Genomic DNA, 20,312 nt, shown 5'->3' with positions numbered 1-20,312 from the left:
AAATCCAGCCCTGGAAGAATGAAGAACTCTGTCTGCCAGGACGATTCAGTATACAGCTTCAGAACAAAACACTTTACAACAATTCCTTCCTTATCAGTATTTTAAACTGTGACTCTTTGGTACACACCATATTCAACGGTCTATTTAAAAACAATTTACATAAAAAGTGGCATAGTTGCTTCCATGCAGCACCTCGGTCTAGCAATACATACAACTCGTTGTGGGAAATACTTCATTTTCTAATATAATCCCCAAGTGTTAAGTAGGAAGTACTATCTCATGCTGTTAGGTGCAGTGCCTTACAGTAAAACACAGTGAGGAGACAATTCTTTGGACTACGGCTACGTCACCAGCGTAGGCCTGATGATGTTTCATTTTTCTCTGTATCACATAACACTTTCTTTCCCATATTCTCCCTGTGTCTCATTACAGGACTGCTCTTTGCAGATGGTTATAAAGGGACGTGATCAAAGCCACAATGTATTGTGCTCTGGCCATACATGTTTACTGACTACCAGAGTAACAAAATCCCCACAGAATCACTTCAAGGTACAGGGCTCATAATGCCACCAAACCTGCGGAGTCTTACATTGTATGAAACACACTTCTACATTCTACAGTCATTCTACACCCATTGCACATTCTACAGCCCAAAAACACACTGGCACAAATTCCAAAAGATGTTTCAGTGGGCCTAAAGAAGAAGGCAGCATATCAAACCTTACTAACTCTTTTAGGCTCAAGTACAGCCAAGCTTGCCCTGAAACAGACTTCTTGCCAGCAGGAAATCACAGTAGGCAAAGTCCCAACTTGCCAGTCAGGCAGTAGCACATTTTCAAGTTAAATATTCTAATCTGTCAGATAACATTAAATAGACTTCCATAACTAGCCAGAATAGAGTATCACATAGTAACAACTAATTAAACTTTTCACTCATGTTGTACCATTCTGAATTAGCATTTAAAAAATAAATGAAAATGGCTACTTCTCTGCTGTTCCAGCAAATTTTGCACAGTAATTCAACTAAACACAGACAAATTCCTTGTATTGGTATTTATTACCTAAAAAATTCTAGTCATTGGTGTACACAGAGCCAGTCAATATACAGGTAGATATCAGATTACCACACACACTGTTCTTAGAAGCAACATTTAAGATTTCTAAAGTCAAAAGATAAAACAGAACTCTATTTTTCTGTTGCATTTTTTGCGCTTTACGGAGTTTTCTGCCAAGTCAGTACTGCCGTTTCCCACGTCTGTCTGACTCTTTACTCAGCAACAGTATACAATTACAAACATTGAAAAGACAACTTCAGAAAACAAAGTGGCAGAGGAACATGGGGCAAGATTAGCAATTGAAACAACTAATCCAGATGAATTTCAGAGTCTCCAATCCAGCTGGCAGAAATTCTCATACTCCTTTGTCTTTTCCCTAATCAGTACAGTATTCTATTCAGGTATTTGGTTATCACAACATAATATTCTCCATCAAAACTAGGAATCACTACCCCCTCCCACTGCAAAAACCATTTTGTATATGCCAGTTTTAATCATCAATTTGTCCCCAATAGCCAGAACTCCTTAGAGGAGGCCAAAACATGTTGATGATTCTCGGGAAAAAAAAAAATCTGCAATTTGATAATGATGGTATTATGCATTCTATTGAGACATTTCTCTCCTTAAGGACTCAACTCCATGGGTATATTTCTGGACTATCCTGAAATCTCTCAGATGGGCTCTTGTAAGAGGTAGCTGCTTAGAATAAAAACATTGCCTACAGAGTGATGTATGATGGCTTAGTGGATTAGCATGTAAAAAACATAATCTCTTTTGACACAGCTATTTTTAAGTGTTCTTAAAAAAAATTACAAAATGTTAATTCTGTTTTCCAGTAAACATAACTTTTGATCTGCTGAATCAGAGATGTTATGCATAATAATCACAGCAGGAATACAATACTATTTGTATTTTTTTTTTTTGGAGGAAAAAGCATGAGCAGAATTTTGTGCAAATAATAAGGAAAAAAAAAAGTCACAGAGCAGAATTCAATTAAAGGCAAATCCACCAGAGGGAAACTGTAGTTCCATCAAAATAAATACTTGTTTTCCTAGGTAATTTCCATATTTCTAGAGAGTCAACTCCATAGCCATGTAACACCCACTTAAAGGTTTGATAGTATGTAATTTCAACATTGGACTGAAATACTTTGTACTACTAAGTCAGTACAGTACCACTTTTCTGTGTACACTTTTAATTCTGAACTCAAATCCCCCAAACCAACACTCACTAACCTTAGAAAGCACTTTATCATGCACTATCTGAATGTAGCAGAAGAGCTTTGTGCTTGTACAGCTTCCAGAAATCATCATGGAAGGTTCTGAATACCTCAGCATATCATATCTAGGTTACAGATGTATGTAGACATAATGTCATTTTTTTCTTTGATCGAGTTATGATGGTTTTGTTATCGAAAACTACATTCTTCTAAATTATGTACATTATGTATTACATCAACAAGTATATTAATAGACCAACATTCTCTTATTGAGGGATCCAAGCTACTGCTAAATGAATCTCTCATGACACATAAGTATTATTTACTTTACTGAAAAATATCATTAGATTAGTACAGTAGCAATTTTTCTTTGCTTTCAAGACAGTTTAATATTTCAAATATTTTGAACGTTTTACCTTCATTTGTGGTTACGTTAATTACCCTTTCAAGCTGACAGGTTTGCAAAATCATCCTGAAGTGTCCATTTCTAATACCGCAGGAAAAAACTAAAATGCCAGTAAGCAAAGCAAGCATCTTATTCCAAATAATTAATTAATTTGTAAAAGCCAGAATTAAGCAGTTCCCTGTTGACACTTTATAAAGCAACGAATCCTTAACTGCTGGTCTGCTCCTTCCACATTCAGGACACTGTAGTTCCATCATTAAGCAGCATCCCCTGCTGAGAAGCACATGACTCTACTGTTCCATGATGTACCCTCAATGACCACCAGATTCTGAATGAAACTACAAAAATACTGGTTTTAACTTACTAGAAAAAGCCCTGAACGGCTTGCTTCTTGCCAGTCTGAAAGACCACCCCTTTCAATGAGTGCCACCTGAAACAATCTCAAATGCTTGTTACAATATTGAAAAAAGAAAAGGTCATAGGGAAATACCACTTGCTCCCAGAGAAGTACTTCAGTTTCAACACAGATCTCTCACTCTGAGGCGGGTTTATTATGTTGGCATTACAGACCATACAGTTACTACTATATATTTAATAATGACCTACCTAGAATTTGATACATGGAAATGGTGACATTTGGAAAGCCTCATATCTCGAAGGTCCACAGTGAAAGGAATTGTTAGCATCCAACGAGATTCTAAAATGCTTTGCAAGAGGAACCTGGGACTGCATTTTTACTAACTGTTCAATTTAATTTGTTTTCATTTTTAGCAAAGCGCTGTTGAAAAGAAAAGGAAACTTTCAAATAATCTGGTCAAAATCAGACGGGAAAAACATCTCCCTCTTCCACTTAGAAATTCTATAGTTCAGATCATTCAGTGACTTTGCCAGCCACTGCAACATACTAAAAAAAACAAAACAAAACAAAACAAAACAAAACAAAAAACCAACCAAAAAACACCCCACAAAAAACCCAAAAAAAACCCCAAAAAACAAATCAAGAAACAAACTTCCTAACCAAGCAACAAGTGCAAAAAGTAGAGGTTAAAAAAAGGATTAATTTTTTTTACCCCCATGCAATCAGTCTAAAAATACTCAAAGCAAGAAGACATTTGGGTCAGAACTCTGCCATGCACAGGGAGTGAAGTGATTTTGACTACATTCTCTCCCAGATGTACCCCCAAACACAAAATCACAAAGTTGCTAAGTAACGCTTAATTCATGAGTTAATTCACAAGGGCAATATTATCTTTGTCCAGAAAACCTCATACCCTTCCTACAAAGGCCTAAGGTACAAAAAGTCTAGATATATTATAGAATTGTAAAATGGTTTGAGTTGGAAGGCACCTTTAAAGATCATCAAATTCCATGGGCAGGGACACTTTTCACAAGACCAGGTTACTCAAAGCCCCACCAAACCCGGCCCTGGAACACTCCCAGGGATGGGACACCCAGAGCTTCTCTGGGCAACTTGTTCTCGTGCCTCATCACCCTCAGAGAAAAGAATTTCTTCCTAATGTCAAATCCAAACCTACCCTCTGTCAGTCTTAGTCCTTGTCTTAACACTACACACCCTTACAAAAAGTCCCTCTCCAGAGGCTGTTGTCAAAATGGTGGCAAATTTTATTTATATTTGGGAAGGAAGAATTAACAAATTAGTTAAGCTCTTCCTTCTTCAAACTATAAGTCTTACAACCCTAAAGTAAGAAACGGGATTTAAGTGTACTTCACAGGACACTTACAAAGCACTTGCAACCTGACAGCTAATTTCTGCCTGCCTTTTAGGTTTTTTTGTTAAGCTGCCTACATGAAACTTTAATGCTAGAACTACATCCAAATACCAAACTACCTCCTTTATGATGAAATTCAGATGCTTAGCAGAAGGGATTATTTGGCCTTCAACTACAGTTTAACACCTAAAACTATGACAAGAATAGGGGACATTTAGAACATCTATTAAATCTTTGAGGCTTTGCTCAGCATTGAGAGACCTTTTTATTGCTTAGTTCCTGATGAAAAATGGAACAAACAGCACAATACTTGAGTTCTAATTCAGACAAAACCTTTAAGAAATTTAACCTGCTAATGAAGAATTATGGAGTTCGTTTCAAGATAACTGAATATATTATCAGTTTCAAGGTTGCAACATGACTGATATCACAAATTAAACACTTTGAGAGGATTGAGGAGCAGTGATTTAAGTCGCCAGAGTGCCTTTTTCACCACACCTGTCTTCTCACTTGAGGATTGAAGAAAGAGCCAGCCTCTTTTTTATGCACAGTTGTTTTACTAGTCAAACTACAGAAAAACTAGAAATAATAACACATATCCAACTCCACCCAAACTAAAGTATCTTGCTACTCCAATCAAATTGCCAAGCAATCAATGCAGCTAAAAACTGCTTAAATGCACCTTCCTTTCAGTACAAATATATAATATAATGATGAGCAAGAAGTCTGTTTTACATGATGCATAGATAAAAACTGTACTAGAAACTGAAATGTATTTTTCAAAATGAACTTAGCTTACTAGTTCTCAAATATTCTGAAGTGGCCAAGTTTTCAAAGGTGAAATAATATACTACAGGGGAGATATCTAAAACAATTTCGGTTTTCCCCAAGAAACTTATTTCACATTTTAACATTTCTGAAAGTATAATCTAGATTTCTGTTTGCCTTCTACAGCAGTTGATACTAGGAGTGTGTTTGAGTATTTCTTATGAGAAACAGTGATAGCATGTATTTGACTAATGCTTTTCTTCATAGATTAGTTTAATATTCATCCAGTTAGGGACTATTCCCATCACCCGAACACCATCATGATTACATTTCTTGTGTTACCCCACACTCAACTTTTCTACTTGTAGCATCACCAGCTCAAGTTAATTTCACAGTATTCCTTGGCACACTTTTTGTAGTGCAAAAATTATCTATAGCTAAACTTAAAGGGACACAAATTGACTCTGAGAGAACAAAAGAATTTTAAACAAGTTAAAGAAGTGCTCGGTTCAGAAAAGAGTGTATCCAAAAGAAAAGGATACACTCAGGCAGCTAAGACAAAAAACCCTTTAAAATTATAACTGGGAAAACATTACATTTTACAAGTACTGAGAAATTAAACAAATTTGATATAAATATTTCACATATACTTTTTAAAGCAATTTCCACACATACTAAAACCAGCCTGAATAATTAGGATAATTAACATATTAGGATTTTTGGTTAACTTTTTAAGTAAAAAATAATGTAACTTTGTTGTTTAGGAATACAGCTGATTTCATTGTACTGGTATGCTTATAACTGTACTTAAGCACCATTTAAAATAGCATGTAGCAACACCATCCTTTGACAGATGCAATAATATTTTTATTACTTTTTCTGAAACTGATTAAAATATAGCCATAAGCGATATGTTTGTGCTGGGGCATAATTAGGAGTGGTTTAATCTGAGCACAATCCTAGTATTCAAAAGAATAAAAGAAAACTTCAAATCACAGATGAAAAAAAGCCTAAAGATTTAAATAATTGGCATTTATGTCTAAACTCTTCTCTAAGTGTCCTAGGTGAAACAAATTATATATGTATTGACCACAGCAACTTCCAGTGAACAAAATAAGCTTGAACAATATTGGGTTTAGCTTTTAAACAGAACACAAAACTCTGACACTATTTTATATTTGTTTTATTTTAGTTTAATACTCTTCTCAAAGTACTTGTGAGGAGAAGAGCACCAGTAACTGATAGCAGGTAGCTAACACCATAAATTTACACCTTTGTAGTGTGTTGTCTTATGAAAACATAAGAACAGCTGCAGGCAATTTCTACTTTTATATATTTATACTTTATCTATACTTGCATGTGATAAATGCAGTATTACTAAGCCTTGCATGTAGGCAGCTGCAGTAAATGCAAAATAGTATAAATGAAAATTCCACACGTGACAGTAAGAGTTTGAAGAAACTTAACATTTACAAACTTGTAAATGTTTTATTACTAACTATACTGGCTTGATTGAAATTTAATAGCAAGTTGCCAGAATCTCTCTTTCTGCCTCTCCTTCAAAAAGATCTCTTTAAAAAATATTCCTAGACCACAACTGATTCAAAAGACGTGATATTGTCCCTAAATGTCTCCTTAAAATGTGTGCGTGTCTGTATCTATCGCACATATAAATGTAACATTGATGATAAATACATACAGAACACAGTAAACAGTTTTATTAGAAGTGACAAGCACTTGAGACAGTAAAATCTGATTTGCGTACACAGGGTCTTTCTGCTGCTCAAACACGTAGGACAGTGAGATCTCATGAATTCAGAATCAGAAGATTTGCAGGGGTTTTGAGAAAACTCACGCACTAGCAGATCTGACACCCCATAGGACACAAGTACATGCTCAACACAGGAAGAGGGAAGCTGAGTTTTCTGACACCCTCCCTCCTTTTTGGTTACTCGGTAATTCACAGTAAATGTGCATAAGGAAGAATCCGCAATCTACATCTTATTTCATAAGAAATACTTTACACCTGCAGATTGCCAGATCTGATGTGACTCACAACCATAAAGAAAAGCTTTCAGGGTTAGAAATACACAGTGTCAGGCTACTGGTAAATTACCTGCACAATACATTAGTAAATCTGCATGCAATCTGTATGGCTAAATTGTATCAAATAAAGTATTATTACAGCAATATGGAAGAGATTATTATTAGTTATCCTAACTTAAGTGAAAAAACAACTTTGACAAATAATTCCCTTTAAACACTTTCTAATCTGATTTCTAGGGATATTTTCCTTGAGAGAGGAATTTAGCACATTAAGTGCAAAAGAAGATTATAGCAATTCAGTTTACTGTAACAGACACTTTTTGCATTTTTCCAAGTTTCTTTACATACTTATTTCTTAATTGCATCTGATGGCAATTTTTAGGTTTTACTTTCCTGACTTCCACTTGACTTTCTCAAATCTGATTTGAGCTATTTTACTTCAGAGTTTTGAGTTACTGTTGTATGCATTGTAGCCACACTTGACTGCATTCATTTTTATCTCGCTTTTTGGTTTTGTAATAGTTCAGAGCAGTTCTCTCTCTCCTTTCCTCTAAATAAATACCCATTGGGCCACATTTAATTTTCTTTGTGCCACCCTGTAAGTCTATAAAAACCACCAGGGTTGGTCATGAATAGGATAGCCCATCACTCTGGCCATGTATTTTAATATATTTGACAAGATATCTCTACACTCTGGACAGACAATGAACCAGGAAGGGGAGAGAAGAAGGCTACAGAGAAGGCTATAATAGAAACTGATTTATTCCTTCAGCATGAGAATAACTATATACCCTTTCCTACTCTTCACTGTCAAGTATGTACTTATAAAGTCATCTCAAACCCCTGACATATATGGTGGTTAATTTTAACGCCATGATCCTACAGTAACCGTTTGCTAGACATCCAGGGTCCATTTAAATATTAAAAATTTTAATACATCCTATGAGAAGGCCCCATCCTTTAGAACTGTTAGCACACAACTACTCTTAAAAGCATGCTGTAGCTTTTCAGAAGTCAAAAAACTCACTCTGGTTCTGCTAATTTCTGCTATTTGTCCAAAGACGAGACAGTAACAGGTGAACACTGATACAGATGAAGATAGAAAACACTTTAACAATACAAACTAAATAAAAATAAAACTGAATCTGCAGTAATGGTGATCAGTTCTGTTTAATATTAGGTTTTCTGAACTTGCATACAATTAGGATCTTATGCGTTTGATATTTGGTGGACAAGTGTTTATGTAAAATGCATTAGTAACTGCAATCTATGCAATTTCAGATAAATGTTCACTGTGTTCCTTGACAACTAAAAAAAATTAAAAGCATCTCTGTAAGTGATTATATTGAGAGTTAATCAATGTTTCACATTCAAGTTACAAGATCACACAATTTAAAAATCAATATAAATTGAATTAAATTCTAGATGTGGGGTTTTTTTTTGATTAGAGGAAAAATTCACAATTGTCTACTAGCAAAATGCCCAGATAACTGCAGAAAACCCCACCCCTATGCCTCAGAAATTTAAAAATTTTATATTTGATCAATACAAATATTATTTGTTCTAATATTTAAATTATTTTTAAATAGCTTTTTAAGGCTACTTAAACATTTGGTAATTAGTTAAAGATGCTTAGCAGTTCAGTGTATAAATATTGCACATTTCTTAAAAAGCTAAATTCTTACTAGTAGCAGATATTTGGACAATAACTCCTTGAAAGCAAGTTCTCTATCACTTCAGTGGTGGTCACTGCTAGCTCCTTTTAAGTCTATACTGATTAGAGAATGGTCTAAGTACTTGAACAGATTTCATGTTTTCCAGAATATTTCTGCTTGGTAAACATGTAAATTTGTTCAAGAACCCTTCTAAAAAGCATTTGTTCAAAAAAACTGGTTTTAACAACATAAGGGGTTGTAGACAGAATTTTTTTAAAACTTATGGTTTAGACTCAGAAGTAAAAACATCTATTTTACAAAATAGCCTTGAACAATTACAAACAGTGGTTTATTTAGAACACGAGTAGTGCCCTCTTTAACCCATTAATTTTAAAACACATGCTCCCCTGAAAGGAGGACACTTTAGGGCACCATTTTGACAAACCAGCTGCAGAGATGGACAACCATTAGAAGTGGCTGCACTTTGTATGCAGTGCCTTTTAGAATTATACAAACTTTTAAAAGATTTCTTGATTTAAATCTCAGAAGTCCTACACTGAAAACTAATTTTTCAGGATAATTATTAAATTAAAAGCACACACCAAGAGACACATTTGAGCTAAGCATTCAAGGAAAGCTGAATGCATGTCAATTTAGATTCCTGTATTTGCTTGTACTGTTGTAGAATACTGTAGTTATTATTTTTTAAACATTACTGAATAGGATTGCTAAGTCTCTAAGAAGGATTTTAATACATTTACACCTCTCCAGTTTACCTAGAAAAAGTAGGATAACTTTACCAAAAACAGCCCATAGTATTTGTTTCCTCAGGTATTTTAATTCTAGAAAATCTTGAAAAAATCAAACTGTATCATATAAGGAATCAGACCAATATAAGGAATCAGACCAATACACAATACAGAAGACCATCTTAACTCTTAGAACTAAGGAAGCTTTCAATGTTAATTTATATTTTTATTTAAAAAAAGAAAGCAGAAAGACTTCATCACTGTAGAAAGAATTCTGTTTTCTACAAGAGACTAAGTTTGTAAAAAAATAATCCTAAACAACTTTTTTTTTTTTTTTTTTTTTTGCTATTATCTCCATCTGGATTATGCCTTAAAATTAAATCCAGTTTAGAAGAGTATCAAATGCTGAAAGAATACCCTTTCCTCTTTCTCTAACCTAAATCCTGAATTTTGTACTGTGGTTGGATACACTGAACTTACTTTGTAACATATAGCTGTAAGTCAAGACAGCTACTCCACAACACTGTTTTTTTCACATTGTCATTACCAGTGTCTATACCTATTTTCAGCATTAAAATATTATTGATCAAAAAGCTCCAAATTAGGTAAAAATGTAGTACACATGTTAAGCACTTCATACTGATGGTCACAGACACAGCATTTGAAGAGGTCTCAATACTATTAACTAGTTTATTTAAGTTAGTTCTGCACATCTACTACCATCTGTCTCTCTACCCTGGTACATTAAAACCACCAACATATGGTGAACTGCTATTAATTTATCAAATTTCTATGCATTCCAGGGTAATGTTACTTCAGTCAATAAAAATAATAGATCAGTTTAAGAAAGATTCAGAAAGGAACTTTTAAGTCTCAGTTCTTACTAACTATAAAAGAGATCCCTAAACCATAAAAGGCAGTTTTGGAAAAGCATTCAATATCATTCCTTTATACAAAATGATTAATCTTTCTCTCTTAATGACCTTTTTTTCTAACCTAAGAGTACTTAATGTGATTTAATTTTCACAACTGTGAGTCACTGGAAAACTTTAAGATTTCTTCCCAAATCTTTAACCACAAGGCTATCCTAGGCAACAAGTTTCTTTGGTCACACTTGCAGAAAGGGTACAGATCATTTACAAGCACATGCTATTCAACACAGAGGGCAATCACAACTCATACTCAACTTCCACAAACTCACAGAAAACATGTGCTGCAACAGTCTCCCTCCAAGTCCAGTACCCCATCTTCCCTCTCAAGAACCACATACCTATATTCAATTTTCAATCCAGAACTAAATATAAAGACTCTAAAAACAAAGCAAGTGTAAAGGAAACATTGCAACTCCTCACAAAGGTATCAAATTGCCATGTTAAGAGGCGATGCAAATTTTTTAAATAGGATATTCAAAATTAAAATTAAGATACACGGGAGATAATAGGGACAAGCAGAGCATTTCGCATCATCACAGTAAAACATTTACAAGTTAAAAATTAAGAAATAAAAAAAATATCAGCCAAAACCCATGCTAAAAGCATGCATGCATACCCACATGCACATATATACATGACACTAGACCCCAGTCATATGACTTTTCTTTCTTTAAATTAAGCCAGAGGCAATTCTTCCAAGTGATGCTATAACTAGACAGCTAAGGTGTACTTGTAAAGAGCCCCTGCTTTGGCCAATTAAAACCTATAGTTACTTTTCACTATTTTCAAAACCTTTGGGGATGGTTTGGGAGATTTAGGTATAGAATAAACTTTTGAACAAACTCACATGTTCCCAACAAAACTGAATGTATTCAAAGTGAAAATAACACACTTCACAACTTTCACAAAATGTCTGTGAAACTGCCCTACACACAGGGAATTCATCTCCTCCCACAGAATTCACAGCTAGCAGAATAGCACCAGATCTTAATATTAAACAACCTGAGACTATTTAATTTCTGCAACATACATTCCAAAAAACACTCTCCAAAACACGGGATTTTAATTAACACACCAAGAAAACTCCCCTGAAGACCTGCTACACACAAAAGAATTGCTTTGAAACCAATGATCCTGCATGTTTCCCCCTGTTATCCTTCCTTAATTTCTCAAACCAGGGCCGATTTGATATCTTTCCATTAAAAAAAAAAAAACCAAAAAAACGAACCACCCCTCTGCTAGAGGCAGAGGTGCTGCAGAGGTGATGATAACCCAAGGAAAAGAGAAGCTGTCTCTTTAAAATGCCCTGCTATGTCCCTGATCCCACGTGGAACCAACATCAGCAGCACTTTCGCATTAACTTCAATGTGAGGCGAGATGAGGCATCATTATTTCATATAAATAAAACGAGGAGACTGCAGAATACATTCTTTGTAGGAGACAAACAGGTGAACTGAACGTGCCAGGGCAATCAGCAAACACTCGCCGGAGAGGTGCCCTGCCCCTGAGCCCTCTCTGCTCTCCCTATGGAGCACCAGCTCAACCCCACGCCACTCTGAAGAATCCACTTTAAATAGAGGAATGAGCCACCAAGAAAACTTGAAATTCAAAGGCAACGAAAATGCACTTTATAAACCGGAAAGGTTTACTCTTTGCCTCACACATCCTAATTAGATCAGGAAAGTGACACTACAAAAGCATTACATTCCGGTCCGAAAAAAAAAAAAAAAAAAAAAAAAAGAAAAAAAAAAAAAAAAAAAGGGAAAGAAAAAGACAGAGGAAAAGAAAGGAGCCCCCATCTCCCCAAATCCCCCAAACACACACACACAAAGCATTAAAAAAGGAAGCTATAAGGCACCACATACAGCATTTATCTTATCTAGGATCACTTCACATTACCCCCAAGTTACACACTTTCTGCACCATCATCTCCCCCTACCTCTCTGTCCTGAAAGGGATTTTCACGTTTTCTCATTGTCGGTGGCGAGTTATAAGAGGCTTTTGCCTTCCCAAAGAATTCATCAACAAAAAAAAAATAATAAATATTAACTCCTTGCTCCCTGAAACCTTAAAACGGTCTCAGGAAGACACGGGTTTTATTCTGTTACCTTGAGGAAGAAAAGGGGGAGCAGCCCCGATTTTTAGGTATTTTTTGGCATTTTTTTCTGATTTTTATTTTGTTATATGCCTCAGTTCTCCCTCCATTTTGGTTGTTTATGATACTGACAACAAGCTGTCCCTGCTCTCTCTCTCTCTCTCTCCGGATCTCTCCTGCTTTCAGTTAGCAAACCCCCCTCCCCAATGCAACACGACTCAGCACTTACTTGGGTTCACACTTTTCTCTAAACACACACCGATGGGGAAGGGAAAAGCTCCTGGGCTACTCGGAGGGGGAGAGCAGGCAAATTCGTTTCTTTATTACGAAAAAAAAAACTTTTGTCCAAAAAACGACGGGAAAGGGGGGTCGAGTGCCCCAAAGTCACTCTGGATCCCCCCAAAGACGCAGCCGCCAGGTCCCGGGGACACCCCACCGGTAGCCGGGTCCACGGGGGAAATTTCTGTGCAAAATTTGTCCGGTTTGAGGCGGTGGGCGAATTTATATTAATTTTTTCCCTCATTTTTCGGCACCGCGGTCTCTAATGTCTTCCGCTCCCTCTCTCGCCGCTCTCGCCGCTGTCACTGCATTCACAGCACAGGCTCCGGAGAGGCGAGGAGGGGAGGGGGCGGCCGCGCCGCTCCTGCCCCTGCCCCTGCCCCGCGGCTCCGGGCCCGGCCCGCCGCGGGGGTCGGCGGCGGGCACCCCGCGCCCTCCTGCCGTCCCCCGGGCAGCCCCGCCGCCTCGCCCGCTCCTCGCGAACCAACAGAGCGCCGCGGGGAGGGAGGGGAGGAGTGGAGGAAACTCCTGAGAGAGGTTTTTCTGAAAATCATCTCTTTCTCCCTCCGAGGGAGGGGAAGGGGGGTGGGGGGGGGGGGGCACCGTTCGCCTCGCCTCCCCTCCCCTGCTTTTCCCCCCGGGGGGGTCCGACGCGGGGCGGCGGGGGGCTGCGGGAGATGGGGGGAGAGGGATGGAAGGGAGGGATGGTTAACACAAACTTTTCCTCACTGCTCGCTGCTCCTCTCTCCTCTCCCCCCTCCTTCTCCTCCTCCCCCTTCATAATTTAAATAACCCTGATATTTCCCTGCTAAACCCCGGCGCCTGCCCCCCAAACCCGCAGCAGACTCACCGCGGGAGCCTCAGCATCCCCTCTGCGCCCCGTTTCCACCCTTTACAGTGTTCTCCGATTTTTCTGTAATTTTTTCCCCATATTTCGGGCTGGACGCGGCGGGCCTGGAAATTGTTTGCTTTCCCGTCTTTCCAGCAGCCATTGTAGTGTATGCGCTGCGGTGCAGCCCAGCCTGCCGCACACGCCGCGCCCACACCGCCCGCCGCCCACACGCACCGCGGGTTGGACGCCTCCCCCAGTCAGTCAGGGCCGCGGCCGCGCCCCGCCGCCGGCGCCTGCGGACAGCGCCGCCCGCCCCGTTGGTGGAAGGAGGCGCCGCTCACGGCCGGGGCGGGCGCGGCGCCGCCGCCATTGGCGGCCCGGCCGTGCCACTCAGAGCCGCCGGGGCGTGGGCGGCGGCGGCGCGGGGCCGGGGGGAGCCGCGGGGCCGTGAGCGGGGTAGGCTGCGCCCGTACTTAAGCGCGCTGCCCGAGCCGCTGACGTCTTTCGAATTGGAGACGGGCTGCCCCCCTCCCGCCCCGGGCTCCCGCGGACACGGCCGGGGACGGAGGTGAGTGCCGCCGCCGGCGACCCGCGCTGTGCCCGCCCGCCGCTTCCCCTTCCCGGCCGGCGGAGGGAAGTCTCGCTCCGACCTTCGCCGCCCGCGGGCCGGGGCAGCCCCGCTCGGGCCCGGCGGCGGCGCGGCCCGGGCACCGCTCCTTGGCGGCAGGTGGTGCCGAAAGGAGGCGGCGGAGCGGCCGCGGGGAACGACCCGGGGCGGGGGAAGGGGTCGCCGGGTGCCTCCGGCCGCTCCGCCGCCGGCGGAAGGCAGGGACCGGGCGGGGGGCGCCGGCCTTGCCTCCGCACCTGGACGGCCCCCGGTCCTCCCCGGGAAGCTGAGTCGGGCAAGGCGGCAGCTCCGCGGTGCTGAGCGTCAGGGCCCGCCGGCTGCCTCCTCCTGCCTTCCGCCGCTGTAACAGCCCAAAAAGCCGTAAGATTTTTAGTACGGGCTTTACTCCTGGGTTCAAAGTTTTAATGAGCTGGTCTATATTGCAGCATAATTAGCGAATTTGTATCTATACGTGTGCATCTAAAGCAGACCAAACGTTTTTCAGTGGGCGGCAGCCTGTAGAAAAGTGCCCTGATGGTTTATGAACTGAAAAAGCCCTAGGGTTAAAGAGTGCCAGCAACAGCCCTGGTTCTCTGTGGTACAGTTTACAACTGTTAATGTGTTAAAGCATAATTAAGAACCGTGGAATAGACAAGCCGTCGGTCGTGGCTGGGCTCTGACCTGCAATCTGAAAGCAGGAAGGGAAGCCCGTACATGTGCAAAACCTGGGAGGAGGGGGAAGCTCGCTTCCTGCTCAACTGCTCGTTCAGTCGCATAGCAGCATTTCGGCGTGACCCGCCTGCCCTTCCAGCTGATAATGTTTCAAGTCTGAAGTACTTCGGAGTAGGGGAGAGAGGAACACGCGCAGGAGCTGTCAGACCTTTTGGGTAGTAGTACTAATAATGTTTAAGCATTTGCCTGCTCTGAGCGGTGCATCTTCATTAGAACCCGATCTGCTTATTCGTTAAGTAGGTGTTTAATGGATTGTATGCATTGCTCCTGAGAACGGGCATGGTTTCAGGCTCTGATAGTGTAATCAAACTGAAAGTGTCAAGCGCAGTTTGTATAAGGAACACTGATTATGACGGCACATCTTATGACTCCCAAGTACTCTTTCAGAGAGTAAGTCTGAAATCGGACTAACTCTGTACACCTTGAGGCATGTCTGCTTAGGTAGTAATATAATTGAAATGCTGAGTTACAACACAGACACATGCAAACATCTAAAAATCTTGTATCTATTGTGGTGAATTAGTTGAAGCGTTGTGGCATGCTGCTTTTGCTTCCTACTTCTCCCTTCCCTCCTCCTTTCTTGAAGTTTGTGGTGAAGCTGGTATACCTGCTTGCGTTTCCATTTAAGTTGGAAGTGCTTGATCAAAAATGCACTTAATGCCCACCAAAAAAAAGAACATTTGTCTAGCTTGTGAAATTAACTTAAGCACTGGATAGTTCTCAAAGGAAAGTGAAAGCATTTCCACCGATTCTGTTAATTAAAAGGCCCGTTTGCAGAAGATGACCGTACAGAAAGCAAAGAGTACTCCAAGCACCAGGAAAGTACGCATGCACAGCTTGTTAAACCTAAGGCTTGTTTGCTGGGAATAGTTTACTCTTACCCAAAGAAGAAACCCATCTAAAATGTGGTTTTCTATGAACTACAAGGAGCAGCATTTGAATTTTTTTTTTAATCTGGTATCAAGCTATACAGACTTTTTACTGCAGACTTCCTCTTATCGTTCCCTAATGCGCACAGAAACAGGTCTTAGTTAAGAACTAGCATCAATGTTTTTTGAGAAAGTAAAAAACAACAAGATTAAGTTGTGTCCTTCATTAGCAGTACCTTAATTTGCTTCCTCTGTCCTGTGTTTCTGATTGCGTTGATTCAAGCAGTCGTCTGGTCAACATTAATTTATTTTTTGTTAGATTTGGTGTTTGTTTGGAACACATACCTGTATTGCCATATGTATGCCAGAGGCAATGTATAGGAAGCTGTAAAGGGAAAGAGGGTCTGCTGTTCATCTTGATGTCGTCATCTTGGATCAGTGTAGATTCTTGGCACTGAACTCCGTCTCTCAAGCTTACAGTTCCTAGAGCCAGTGTCAAACTACTAAATGGTAAAAAAATGTGATTCAAGTTGCCATACGCAGCCTCAGTGGGTCTGGTCCCACCTTGCGGTGAAACCAGTTCTTTTTCTGTTAAATATTTGATACAGCAACACAGGAGGTAGTTGGGCACTTCTTGTACCTGGGAAAGCTCAGTGAAGATGCAGATGTGATCCAGCTAAGGAGTAGGAACAAATCTGGAAAAGTTTACTTTTACATTCCTCCCACACACTATTAATTGAAGTGTCTACAGTGTGTTGGCTGTGAACAGCTTCTATGGAGCTGTTTCTCCTACACATGGTCGCTTCCTCCATGATACACAAGGCTGGTGTGAGGGCTGCTGCAGTGGCTCCATTCTCTGCAGGAATTCATCAGGGAGTAAGCAGTCTTGGTGATGGGCTAAACTTGCCAGTGTTGTCTTGCTGTTACTGCTTTTGAAATAACACTTTGCAAAAGGAGCTGGGGTTTTGTTTGTTTGGGTTTTTTTTTTTTTTAATAACCAAACTGTGTGTTACTAGAAGGCCTTTATAACATCCTGAAATTCAGAGTTAATCCTGAGTTACTGTTAAAAGTAGATACTGAACCTGTTTATTTTCCCTTTCTAGCCGAGGTACGAGTGTCTAGAATGTCCAGGCATGCCAAAAAGCTTAGAGATCATGATATAAATCCATGTCTAGCGGTAAGACGATCAAACTGAGATTTCTGTCTGTACATTCCAATGTTAAATAATGCACTTGCTGGAGGACTGTTTTGTGGATAGCACACTTGCATTACAGCACTTTGCACTAAAAGTTTAAGAGTCTGAAGATGGGAAGGGCTGAAAATCATCCATTATAATAAGCATGAAATAACAAGTAATTCCCTATAAATAGGAGTAATACAACTGATAGCAGTCTCTTAAATGTTCTGTCCCTAAAACCAGAGCCTGAAATCCTGGTTAGACAAGCTTGGTTATTTTTTAAAAGTCTTTTGTGAGTTATACCAAGCATCATTGTAAACAACTATTCTGTGGACTCTGTACTTACTGTCTGAAGAGTGCTATTCTCTGTTATCTCCAAATGAAATCACTGCTTGGAAGTACTGATGATCCTTTGTAATAGGTGTTCCTTTGCTCTCTTTAATAGTGTTCTTTCATCTGAAGAGCTCACTCCTATCTTCATAGATATTCTGGGACTTGTTAAACTATTTAAACTCTGAGTACAGTAACTTCCCTCAGCTCTGAAGTATGTTTTCCCCTATTAAAGGAAACAGATGCCACTACAAAATGTATGGATGACAACAACTATAACAAGGATCTGTGTACTGATTATTTTTTGAAGTACAAAAACTGCAGAAGATTCTGGGTAAGCACAGTAAACTCTCTAAATTTTACCCCCTGCTTTGCTCTATATACGTTACTTCTGACATGCTGCTTTCTGAACCCTTCAAACTCAGTTAATGATGTTTTTATGGTATCTTACCAGCCCAGGTAGTCTCAGTGTGCATTGCTGGAAGACTTTAGCACATGCACATCAAAGTACTTCACTTGATTTTTCTGAATTTACTCTCTTAGACTGTGAGTCAGTGCTCTTGCAGTACCTGATGCTTTCCTCTGAACTTGAGTCACATATTTCTCGTAGTAAGTTCTCTTTTAAACAAAAGCAGTGACAAAGTGAGTTGATCTGGTTTCCCACTGGCTTGCATCGTGTTTACTTCAACCTAATATAAAGCTTATTTGGTGATAGAGAAGTATCATGAGGAACTATGTGCAGTTAAATTGTTTTCTGCTGTTTTCTTTCCTTGTACCATTGTAGTAAAGAGGTTTTAGCCTATAAGTACTTGTGAGAATTACAAAAAAAAAAATCTATTTACAGACAATTGTGCCTTAGTCTGGCATAGAATAATGGGAATACTGATTGCACTGTATTCTGAAGCAGCAAGGTAAACTATCAAGTATCTTGAGCTAAGTACTAGTACGTTTACTTATCGGCTAATCAGGCTTAGAGTACCTGGGTCTTGATATATAAAGCATGTTTCTATTAAAGAATCTTGTTCATTCAGATCTTAGGAGCAGAGATTTTGCGAAATCTGTTCTCATGGTCAGTTTGTTCTACTTTCAGCATGAAATTATGATGCAAAGGAAGAGGAGTGGTGTGAAACCAGAGATGCCCACAGCAGAAGAAAGAAAGAAAATCTTGGAATCCATGGGGAAGCCCTACTGACTAGAAACCTAAATTTGATTGACTGTTGTCACTGTACATATGAAGACTTAGCAGCAGCAAGTTACCATTTTGTGAACTGGATTTTACAATTGCCGTATCTTGGATTAAAAAAATCTTAAAGTTTGAAATGTGTGAGCTTTCTGGGATAGAACTTCCTGGGTTTATTCATACTTCCTGCCATAGGAACCTGGTCTCTTTTTTTGGAAGATACGGGTATCAATGTAACTTGTGTAGAAACTTCTGGAAGTAGAAACTACCTTGCTGTGAAATGCTAAAGATAAAATTAATGGGACTTGCAGAAAGTCTATTTGAAAAGATGGGGTTGGTAAGCATTGTAGTATGGTTCTAAGTTCTAAGACTGGAGCAGGTTGAGAAGCTGGTACATGCAATGTATTTCTTGCACTCAGCTGTTCTGCTCAATAGTATGGATTTACCATGTGTGATTTTTATCACTATTTTCACGTGTGTTGTATTCTGTGTCCCCAGTTTAAATAAGACTGTTTATGAACTAAATTTGTAAATCCAACAAGCTTGTCATTAGGTCTGCCACTGTACTTGTCAGTGACAGCAGAAGCTTGCAGTAAATCAGATCGGCAAGCTTTGAGAGTTAGAAGGTTAGAGAGATTGGTGAAGGTAAAACTGAGCTCCTCAGGTCTGAGTTGAATGGTAATTTCTGTGGATAGTAAATAGATACTTCGGTGGCGGGCAGGCAGGGGGGGTTTGCAGACATGTAAACAGATCCTCTGAGTGACATGGCAGGTTTAACTATAGACTATCTAAGACTCTGGACAGCTGAAACCTGGGGTTTGGAAATGCTTACTCATACAAGATTACAAAGCTCAGTTTAAACAGGTACTCTAATCTTAAATAAGGTTGATTCTTTAGCTAAAATGAACAACTAATAAATGTAAACAGGTTGCTGTCTAGTGGAAACGGTGGTTTTTACCTTCTGGTGTCCTGGCTTAAAAGCTTGTATCCTGTGATAAAACAGAAAAACTACTGTCATGAGCTCAGGTTCCATGTGAAATCCTTTAGTTCTTACTTGGGATCAACTTGGCAGAACTCTGGCTGACCTCATGGAGGATGGTGTAAAAGTGTTGTCTCTCTATTTAGACTGTTTTGGAAAGACTTCATGGCTTTCTGTTTCTCCTGTCTGGCTTGTCTTGTTTCTTTCCACTGTAGGCCTATTTCTATGCTTGGTGTGATTTTGATGCTGTTTCTTTGCTGTTTGATTTGACTAGCAGCTCCACAAAATCTGCTTTTGCTCCTCCTTTCTGTCCTCCATCTACATCTGAGTTTTGAAATGGATTGATCTTACCCTCTCTGTTGGAATGAGTGTGTAACTCTATGCCTTTTGAGCATACAATTCTCCAAGCAAAGCTGTGCAGCCTTCAAGCATGTCACAAGTTCTCGTGTCAGTTCCTGGCAAGGAAAATGTACTTTCTTCCATCAAGATCATAAGATTCTTTATTTCAAATTACTTTCTCTTCACCTTAAGTGCACACTTCAACATTTTCCTCTTTTTGTAGGTTTTTTTTTTTTTTGTTATTGTTGGCTTTGGTTGGTTTTGTTCCCCTCTCTGGAGCTGGACTTTCTACTACAGCTCCTTTTGAAGGTCACGTGTTCTCTTCTGTAGTGA

General features: G+C 39.7%; 2 protein-coding genes across 4 annotated transcripts in view; one reads left to right on the top strand and one right to left on the bottom strand.

Annotated features, from left to right (window-relative positions):
• Positions 1-14,039, bottom strand: part of PLAG1 (PLAG1 zinc finger) — a 51,622-nt gene extending 37,583 nt beyond the window's left edge. For 2 of the 3 annotated variants that reach the window (XM_066181045.1, XM_066181026.1), the window contains exon 1: positions 13,785-14,039. The gene's annotated coding sequence lies outside the window, so the exon portion shown is untranslated. The remainder of the gene's footprint in view (positions 1-13,784) is intronic. The other variant, XM_066181062.1, reaches the window with a different exon arrangement.
• Positions 14,040-14,153: 114 nt separating this feature from the next.
• Positions 14,154-18,801, top strand: CHCHD7 (coiled-coil-helix-coiled-coil-helix domain containing 7). Its single transcript, XM_066181074.1, has 4 exons — positions 14,154-14,334; positions 17,078-17,151; positions 17,717-17,815; positions 18,572-18,801. Exons 2-4 carry the CDS (start codon positions 17,098-17,100, stop codon positions 18,671-18,673), a joined length of 255 nt encoding a protein of 84 aa, XP_066037171.1. The 5' UTR covers positions 14,154-14,334; positions 17,078-17,097; the 3' UTR covers positions 18,674-18,801.
• Positions 18,802-20,312: the final 1,511 nt, after the last annotated feature.

This window comes from Chamaea fasciata, unplaced genomic scaffold (assembly GCF_029207755.1).
Source record: "Chamaea fasciata isolate MVZ Bird 193981 ecotype frontalis unplaced genomic scaffold, bChaFas1.0.hap1 SCAF_1, whole genome shotgun sequence".
In the NCBI taxonomy this organism is placed as follows: Eukaryota; Metazoa; Chordata; class Aves; order Passeriformes; family Sylviidae; genus Chamaea; species Chamaea fasciata.
This window is presented reverse-complemented; position numbering and strand designations above follow the sequence as displayed.

Bases quoted from the DNA above. Each gene is read 5' to 3' on its own strand.
- CHCHD7 (XM_066181074.1), top strand. From the start codon at position 17,098: ATGTCCAGGCATGCCAAAAAGCTTAGAGATCATGATATAAATCCATGT. The intron at 17,152-17,716 runs GTAAGACGATCA...CCCCTATTAAAG, and splicing joins ATATAAATCCATGTCTAGCG to GAAACAGATGCCACTACAAA. The intron at 17,816-18,571 runs GTAAGCACAGTA...TTCTACTTTCAG, and splicing joins AAAACTGCAGAAGATTCTGG to CATGAAATTATGATGCAAAG.